The sequence below is a fragment of the Bemisia tabaci genome, chromosome 9, assembly GCF_918797505.1.
Source record: "Bemisia tabaci chromosome 9, PGI_BMITA_v3".
NCBI classification, from domain to species: domain Eukaryota; kingdom Metazoa; phylum Arthropoda; class Insecta; order Hemiptera; family Aleyrodidae; genus Bemisia; species Bemisia tabaci.
This window is the reverse complement of record NC_092801.1, coordinates 32,891,890-32,902,002: the sequence shown is the minus strand read 5'-3', so window position 1 is coordinate 32,902,002 and position 10,113 is coordinate 32,891,890. Positions and strand designations below refer to the sequence as shown.

At 39.4% G+C, this 10,113-nt stretch overlaps 1 protein-coding gene across 1 annotated transcript in view; it reads right to left on the bottom strand.

The window, feature by feature from the left end:
• Positions 1-1,613: 1,613 nt before the first annotated feature.
• The window catches only part of LOC140225544 (uncharacterized), a 220,241-nt gene continuing 211,741 nt past the window's right edge, over positions 1,614-10,113 (bottom strand). Inside the window, exon 4 of the mRNA XM_072304763.1 lies at positions 1,614-4,731. Within this exon, the coding sequence (XP_072160864.1) occupies positions 4,321-4,731 (411 nt within the window). The 3' untranslated portion in view covers positions 1,614-4,320. The remainder of the gene's footprint in view (positions 4,732-10,113) is intronic.

The window sequence follows — 10,113 nt, the reverse complement described above, 5'->3', positions numbered from 1 at the left end:
ATCCTATCGCTTAGAAACGAAATCGCTGCTAGTTCGCCTTCAAATTTGGCGACGCAACCCAACCCCACACTGAAGTTAATTAAGTTGCATCCATCGATTGGAGACTTCCAAAGAGACTTGAACGCACAGATAGAAACATAGAGGTCACTTTCAAATTATCATTTCTTTCGCTTATTTTAGTCCATATGACTCTTTGACTTGTACTTTGCTTCTATCAAAGTCTTGTCATATTTCTTCCCAGAAAATATCTATTTTTGAAAATAGTTAGGTATATTTCGCCTTGAGATGTTCAGACTTTTTAGATCAAATGTCGAACAAATCCCTCCAAAAAATCGGAGGAGAAATATTCAACATTTTTCCTGAAATTGTATTGTTGTTTGACGGAATTTTGGTAACACCTGATGGCTTATACGGCGTTCTTCCTTAGCACGGCAGTATACATTGAAACTGCTGGAGCACCCTATCCTATCGCTTAGAAACGAAATCGCTGCTAGTTTGCCTTCAAATTTGGCGACGCAACCCAAGCCCACACTGAAGTTAATTAAGTTGCATCCATCGATTGGAGACTTCCAAAGAGACTTGAACGCACAGATAGAAACATAGAGGTCACTTTCAAATTATCATTTCTTTATTCGCTTATTTTAGTCCATATGACTCATTGACTTGTACTTTGCTTCTATCGAGCACCTATTCCTTACATGTGAGGAATTATCCATAAATTGATGGTCACGAACTGCCATGCTAAGGGAAAACTCCGCATGAATATTCGAATGTTGCCAAATGCCTCTCTAAAAAGTAAGCATTTAAGGAGGAAAATTGTGAATCTTTTTCTTTAAAAGTTTCACATGATATAGATCAAATTTTGAACAGATTTCTCTTAAGAATTGGATTTTAAACCAACACTAATTAAAGTTGAGTGGCACATCAACGGTTAAACTGTTAAAATGCATAGCTTTCGACTTCCTGTCATAATTTGTTTCCTAGATAAAAAAAATGCTCAACGTTAACGTTGAGAAGATATTAAAGGAGATAAAACCAACACTCAAAAAAAAGGTATGACTCTGAGACCCATAAAAAATGGCTCGGAGATCCATAATTTCTAACTAAAGTGACTTACCGTCTACAGTATGGCTCTCAGAGCCATACTTTATTGGTCGTGAACCTATAAGCATGGCTCCACGAACTATATTTTCTGGCTCTAGATCCATAACTCGGCCGGTTAGTCACTCTTCTCATACTTGTTTTTTGAATGAGCCTCATTGCTTAAATGTTCACAGGATATGTTTTGCACACAGAAGGAAAACATATCCTTTGAACATTTAAGCAATGAGGTTGGTTTTATCTCCTTTAATGCGCCCACAAATGTTGAAAAACGCAAACAAGGTACCCTTTTTTGCAGATTCACCGTCAAAATTATTTCGCCTCCATTCCTCTGAGTAAATGAGAGGAGTTTCTCTCGACGAAGCTTATATTTGATAATATAAAAAAGAAATTCATCTGTTGGTGGCTTCAAATGCAATATTAAAAAGTGTTCTTTTTTATTTTACTTTCGTAAAAATAGTAGTCAAAAGTTGAATTTGCTGAACACAGGAAAAAAAAATTGAGAACAAGTGTTACGGTTTATTAAAATATTTTTTTTCTCAGTTCTTTATTCTTTTTTCAGTACTTAAAGTAGAATAACAAACTTGAACACAATATAAACACAATCTATGCTTAGAGAGAAAGGACATTAGATCAGGGAGCTATACAGGAGTGAAAGATTTGAAAGTTCTTTAAAAAATTGAAAAAGAGAGCTTCGTTCAGAATCCTTCTTTGAAGAAAAATCAAGATCGTCTATACTTCTCAAGAATAACACCAACTTGAATTTCGAGCGAAAAGTAAAATATACGAAGCATCTACACAATTATCAGACAGAAAATAAATCTATATGTATTTATAATATATTACAGAAACATGAAAAAAATTCTTTCGCAGGTTTAAAATTTGCAAAAAGAAATTAACAATAAGTAGATGGCACGGAAATAAATAAAAATGACTCTCTTTGAAAATACAACTACTGAGATTTCGAAAAATTATGTTCTCACACGGGTTTGGACAAACCCCCTCAAATAGATTCGAGCAATTTTCAGGGATAACAATTTTCAAAAGAAGAGGACTGAATTCTAAACAGTATCACAGTAACGAACAATAAGAGAGGAGGCAGAAAAAACAATTATTTCAAATTGCATGAAGAGGTTTGAGAGACAATACTGCCATTCTAAGGGAAAACGCCGTATGAACATTCGACAGTTGCTCGACCTCTTTGAAAATGCTTATTTTTGAGGAAAGTTATGAATATTTATCCTTGAAATTTCATACTATTTAGATCAGATCTAGAACAAAATTCTCTGAAAAATTGGAAGAAACATATATTTACAAATTCTCCCAAAAACTCGTGATTTACCAAAAGAAATTTGGCAGCGGGTGAAGGTTCATACGGCGCTCTTCCTTAGCACGGCAGAATAAGTGACTGGTTTAGAGATTCACGTAATATCAAGTGTGATTTCTGCAAGTCAGTGTAAGAAACACTTTTTCCCCCCATTTTGAAGCGAAGTTTTTTTAACCATAACCAAAACACCTCTCTCAGTTTCTCCATTTGAGGTGTTCATCAGTGGCATAGCGTGCTTCGCGATACATCGATTGACCTGTCATTTAAACCTATGGCAAAGGATCGATAAGCAGGGTGTTCGCAGCGAACACCTTAATAATCGATTCTTGGCCATAGCTTCAACTAAGGAAATATCGATAGATCACAAAGCGCGCCACGCCACCGGTGCCGATGCATTGGCGGATCCAGCAAATTGGCAACATTGCCTTCTCTCCATTTAAACATATGGAAATGTATCGATTCTTGGAGGGGCCAGGTGCCCCGACAAGAATCGATCATTTAGCATAGATTTAAATGGAGGAGATCCGGTGTTGCCAAATTGCTGGATCCGCCTCTGCTCCATAGCCACAGAGGAGTCTGGCAAAACGAAATAATCTTACTCCTACTAGCTTTCAGATTTTTGGTCATTCAGTTCACTTATCACAAAGATTATTGCATCGGGTAGATGACACCGGGGATATGCGTCCATTTTTTATCGTATTCAGCTGAAAGCAACACAGTTTTTTCAAGTCATAAAAGGCCCGCTCATGAGTTCTTCAGGGAAGAATTAGACTGAATTTGAAAAATGGAAGAGGTTACATTTTGCAGTGAAATGAGTTAGGATCAGTTTGAGCTTAAGTATCCTCACATTTTCTTTTGTCAAAACTTTGAAGTCTAGAAAAAATGTCTTCAGGGTTTAAAAAAACTTTTCACTTGACTTCTGAAATTAGAGTATTCATTGAAAGAATGGTTAAAAACATTTTATTAAATGTGAACAAGACTCATTTTGGTTTAAAGAAATATTTTCAAGGTAGAGAAATTCCTGTTCATTTAAAGGAAAATGTTTATGAGAGATTTTTTTTTAAAAAAATCAATTTTTTTTCTTTGTCGCATTCAGAGAATTCAGTCGTCGACAACAAACGAGGTTTTTTCATTCTAAGAAATACTCATTTGAATTCAAAGCAATTACTTTCACTCAAGAGAGATTTCCCTAAATACGCACAAATTCATCCTTCAAAATGCGTTTTCTTCAACCAAACAGACTTTTGTTTTAACCTGATAAGTTTTTTGAACCATTCTTCTTAGTGGTGAAGATTCCGAACTTTAAACCTATTTTTCTTTAGTTTAATTCTGTTGCCGCTTGGTTCCTTCCTACTGAGCTCTCATTGTCGAAGCTAGCAAATTGGCAACATTGTTTTTCTTCATTTAAATCTATGGAAATGTATCGATTCTTGGAGGGATCAGGTGCTCTGACAAGAATCGATTATTTGTCTTATCGCGGAGCACCTGGCCCCTCCGAGAATCGATACATTTCCATAGGTTTAAATGGAGAAAAAACAATGTTGCCAATTTGCTGGATCCGCCAATGATGTCTAATGCCTAGAAAGAGCCAAAACAGTCAAAATCTTAATCTCCTCGCTAATGATTGGTCAGTTTCTGTCAAGGCCTGATTGCTAAGGGTCGTATCTAGGGGTGGGACGGGGGCGTGAATGAGGGGGCGTGCCGAATACCTAGAAAGAGTCAAAACAGTCAAAATCTCAAAACTCTTCGCTGGTGATAGGTCAATTTCTGTCAAGGCCTGGTTGCTGGGGGTGGTGACTCGGGTGGGGCGGGGGGCGGGAATGAGGGGGCGTGCCTAATTCCTAGATAGAGTCAAAACAGTCGAAATCTCAAGTCTCCTCGCCGGTGATTGGTTAGCTCCCGAGGGCGGCGGAGGTCCTGGCGGCTGGAGGCGGTGGCGCGGGGGCGGGGCCGGGTGGCACCGAGGGGGGCAGCGGGACGGGGAGTGGCAGGGGGTCGTAGTGGGCGGGGACGGTGGGCGGGGGCGAGGGGGAGGGCGGGGCGTCGGCGGGCGAGGGGGTGGAGGGAGGCGGGGCGACGGGGCCGGGGGGCGGGTCGGAGGCGGTGACGCTGAAGCAGGACTCGGAGCCGTCGCCGTCGAGGCTGGAGTGGTCGTCGACGCTGGAGACGGACTTCTTGGAGACGCTCCCGGCGTCGGCGTCCGACTTCTCGGAGGTCTGCGACTTCTGCTCGGCCGCGTCCAGGCTGTTGTTGTTGTCGTACTTCTTCCACTTGGTCCGCCGGTTCTGGAACCAGATCTTCACCTGCAACACGAACAACGATCGTCGTTAGCAATGGCGTGCCGGAGTTTTGCTGCCCCCCCCCCTCCCCGAACTCCCCGCGGAACATTTTCCGGAGCCCTCGCGAATCTGAACGAGCTTAGAGTCCCTTTATACTGAGAGTCAAGACAACACCCCGTCATGGAGTCACAAACGGGAATAAAGATTACAGAAATTGAACGTCTTTTGTAATCTTTGATCGGCCCATTCTCAAATTCCTTTCTCCATTCCTTCTCTCATTCCGTTTGTTCCTCGCCGAACCCGTAATTCCCTGGTCCACTCCAGATTATAATCTTTGCAATCGGTGAAAATGTAATCCTTATTCCGTTTGTGACACTGTGAAGGCCTAAAATACGGTAAACAATCAGAAATGGATTCACATTGTCTTGACTCTCAGTATAAAGAGGCTCTAAACGAGCTTACATAAATGTCAGGGACAAGAGACCCTCCACTGCCTCTTGGCGACAGGTGGAAGCTTTTATTTTCGGGGATTTAACAACTCTTTATGGCCTGGTTACACGCTCAAATTTCCGTCAAATTCCGATCAAAATGATGACCAAGATGGCGGTCGAGAGTTATCTGGATTAATGAGTAAAATTAATTAAAACAGCGTGTTGATTGAAATAAGCATGAAATAAGCACGGTTGTGTGGAAATCAGATGAAGGGTGAGCCCCACAGTTCCATCGTCTACCATCAAATTTTTGCAGGCCGCAGAAATTGGATGGTAGATGGTGCGCACAGTCACCATTTGATCGGAAATTGATGGGAATTTGAGCGTGTAACCAGCACATTATGGACAATTATAAGGGAGCAACAGTCTTCATCCTAACTTCGGCTGTTGACCTACCTACATGGTGGCTGAGCTTCGGGCCACGTCACGAGCCAAACAAGTTTCCCAAACTTCGGATATTTTCGGCTTGTTTGTAAAACGGAACTGCCAACACGTTGTTGAACATCTACCATGTAGGTCAGTCAACAGTGGATGCTGAAATCCCGAAAGTAAAAGCGTCCACCATGGCCAAGATACTAGTGGAGGGTCTCTTGTCTCTGATCAATGTGCACAGTGGTCTTGAAGCAAAAAAAAAATGAGACAAAGAATGTACCTACAAACGATTTGCGGAGGGTGAGTCGATGGTATGTGTGGACTTAATGTGGCGAAAAATCAAAATCATGGCTGATTCTCATTTCGAGATACCACCATTTGAAATTTTCACGATAAATGCTGGTTTTCTACGGATTTTGATCAGCTTTTATGTTTATTTGTCCATTGAATCGGTAGTGATCGGTTCAAGTTTCTCCGTTCGATTCATGTCAATCGAGTACATACTTTCTCGTTACATGCAGACTTTTCATCATGATTTTTTTTAACTGTACAATGCGCCCTCTGCTGCGTCCGCAGCAATTGTTGTTACGAATATGTTGTGCGTGCTGATCTCAGCTCATTACATACTTGACTCTTTGAAGGCGTTTAATGTGCGAAAGTGGAGCACCCTGTTGGAGAACAATAGCAAGTGAGATTAAAGGAATCGATTAATCCCTACTTCGTTCGTTCTCCGACAGATTGCGCTTTTTGTGCACATAAAACGCCTTCAGAGAGTTGAGTATGTAATGAGGTTAAAATCAGCGCGCACAACATATTCATAACAACAATTGCTGAAGACGCAGCAGAAGGCGAATTGTTCAGTTAAAAAAAAGACTATGAAAGGATGTCTGTATGTAACGAGGTATGTATTCGATCGATATGAATCGAACGAAAAATAAAAACCCGAACCGATCCAACACAGATTCAATGGACAAATAAATAAAAGAGCTGATCAAACTCAGTAGAAAACTTGCATTCGGTATGAATATTTCAAATTGTGGTATCTCGAAATTAGGATCAGCCAAGATTGTGATTTTCCGCGAAATCAAGTCCACACGCACCTAGACTCACCCTCTGCAAACAGTTATTGGGTACATTCTTGTCCTTTTTTTTTTTTTTTTTTTTTTTTTTTTTTGCTTCAAGACCACTGTGTGCGCTCGTTGCAAAGTTGAAATGGAGGGAGGGGTTTCAGGACATTTTGTCAACGATTTTTTGTCCGCACACCTTTTTTGTCCGGTAGTTTACACCCACACGTAAAATAAGCAACAATGACTCGGTCCAAGCATTATATTTTAGTCGGTGTTAAATTTTATTGACAATATGAAATTGAGAGAGAAGGAGGTGTTGTTATGGTTGCTCATTTTCTAAATGAAATGTTACTTTCTCCTTTTGATTCATCTTTTTAAATTGTCATCGGTGAATATGTGGTTTTATTTCTATCCTTAAAATATTCGATGTACAATATACCTCACACATGTACAGGTACTTTTTTTATTTTTTTAATTTTTTCTTTACGAAATTATTACTTCATTTTGAAAACATTTATATTTTTAAAACGTGACAAATATTTGTAAAACCTTTTCCAAGCGACATTAATCTCAATGAGCCGCAGTTGTGCCGACAGAAACTGCAAAAATGAATAAAAGAGGGAAAAAAACATGAAGCACGCAATCTTTAGTTTTAATTCATTTGTACATCGATCTTTCAGAGTCAAATACGTCAAATTTAGAGCGTTTGGTTGCGAGTACACCTCGCTGCAGCACGATAAAAGCACAAAATGTAGAAGAAAAAATTAAAGTGCTTTGGAAATCATTAAATTTGACACGGAACCACCAATATTTAAAAAAAAACACACATTATATTATCATTTTCCTTTGATAAATTGATACATATTTTTTTCCCATCAATTTAAATGAGAATAATCAATGCAGAGTGTGCAAACATTTCAAAATCATCAGGGGTCATTCCATTGTAACGGGTGTGACAACAATTTAACTTTAAACAAGAATTTGAACTCTTTCTTGGGGTTTAATTAAAAAATGATCTGCAGTAGCAGAAAGAACTTTTTTTATAGATCATTTCAGTTTATCAGAAATTGTTTTTACTTTGTTCCATTCCTCAGAAAAAATTAAAAGGCATGCGTAACGGGTGTGACCGATTTTGGAAGTGAGTTTTTCCTCAGTGAGTGTAAAGTGGAAACTCAGCGAATTTTATGAATGTAAAAATCTGATTAAATTATATGATGAAGCCAAGGGTTTTTGCTTCAACTGCCGATGATCCGTTTTCGATTATCTGTTTTTCTTTCCTTGAAAAATGGGAAAGTTTGCGTAACGGGTGTGACGTAACGGGTGTGACAGATTGTCTCTCTGAGGTCCATCATTTCTGAGAGAGTTTAAAAGTTAAAAAACTTACTTTTCTTCTCATACTCTTATTGTAGGCAATCCTAAGCAGTAAATCAATCAACAGTTTGACGCATTTTAATGTAGAACATGCCAAAACTACATTTTTCTACAAGGTGGCCCAGACCTACCGTTTGCGTCACGGGTGTGACGTAACGGGTGTGACAAATTGTCTCTCTGAGGTCCATCATTTCTGAGAGAGTTTAAAAGTTAAAAAACTTACTTTTCTTCTCATACTCTTATTGTAGGCAATCCTAAGCAGTAAATCAATCAGCAATATGACGCATTTTAATGTAGAACATGCCAAAACTACATTTTTCTACAGGGTGGCCCAGACCTACCGTCCCAGGGCTTTTCTTCGGGTAACCCAGGATTCCCCTTTCGTCCCCGCGGTCCTGGACCTCGCATGGCCCAAATTAACCAAAAAAAAACCCTGGCACGGTAGGTCTGGGCCTATAGTAAAGTGAAAATATTTCAATCAAATCGGAGAGAGTTCAACGAGTTCTATTTGAAGTCCTTTTGAGATAAGGTGTATTCACTTTAAATACTGAAATATGGCAAAAAAGTTGGCTATCTCTCTCTTATTAGATGTATACATAACCTCTAATTATGCATATGAGTGTATTTCTTGTGATAACCATAGAAAAAATGGTGAGAAGTGAGGCAACATCTGCATAATTGAAGCCTCTTCTCATTGGTCACACCCGTAACGTGTCACACCCGTTACGCATTTTTGCCTATCAATTGTTGAAATAAAAATTTGGAAAAAATACTCCAAAGCTGTACTTGACTTGAAGACGTACGGAAAAAATTGGCATCTCAAAATGACATGAATTAAAATAGTTACATTAAAAAACCCATGTTTTGCGTAACGGGTGTGACAGTCAGTACACTAAGTTTTAAAAGTTACATATAATATACAGTAATTACTTTTAAAAATTGAAACTTTGCAGGAGCACATTGAATCAGTTTCTTGACAACTGCAAACATAACCTGAAACTTGGTTTTGGCGGGAACACCAGAAAACATTGCTACCAAACTGTCACTCTTTTTACAGTAGGATAAAGCTAAGCAACGGGGTTACAAAACACGTAAAAATTGCGAGAAAAAAAACAAAACGGAGGTAAACCACATATATTTCCAAAAACTAGGAGTATTAAGGAGTCCAAAAATAAATATCGTTGGGTCATTTGGAGGGGGAAAAAAAAATACCCCCCGGACTACCTAGGCGTGGAATGACCCTCAGTTAAAAAACGCCTTATATTGTATAGGAGCCTAACAGAGCGGAGCGGCGTGCTGCAGCGTGAGAGACTCACTAGCGTCTACAAACCTAAGTGGATACCTCACATGTTGCACAATGCTTGAAGTATCCACTTAGGTTTGTAGGCGCCAATGCGCGTTCCGCGCTGACCATCCGCCCGCCGTGCGGCGGCGCCTGAAGCAACTATTTCACAACAGAGGTGTTGCACAGTATTATACGAAATTGAACGTATTAAGAATGACAGGCATCCTTTAAAAGTACAGATCTTTCCTCGCAAAATAAATCAAGATACTTATCGCAAACCTACAGGAAAAATCTAAGAGCCTTCAGCTGAGGCAAATCAAGAGGTCAATCTGGTTCAGGTATAACAAATCTGGAATTTCTTGAAAGATAATTAAGTCCTGTTGCACCAAAGAGGTGTAGAGAGTTTTAGTGAATTTTGTCTAATGGAATTGACGCCCCTCATTTTTACCAAAAATGAGAAAACCAAATATACTAAAAAAAATACCAAAAATTCTCTGACAATTGAACAAATGCAGATTTTTAAAAAGACATAGTTAGCAAAAGTTTTCAGCCAAAATGTGTTGTTCACGTCAAACCCACTCGAGAAAGGAAATGAAGGTGATTTGACAATATTTCCCTGACATTTTCGTCATTTCGTCATTCCCGGTTTTCCCTGACTTTTTAAAATTCCCTGGATTTCCCAGTTTTCCCGGTATTCCCTCACTGTGGCAACCTTGTAAATTCTCCATTGCAAAATGTGGTCAATTTTATTGACGGTAAACTTCCGACAATCGTAGAGCAAAAGGCAAAACGGTAAGACGTAACTAAATTGGCAACGAAG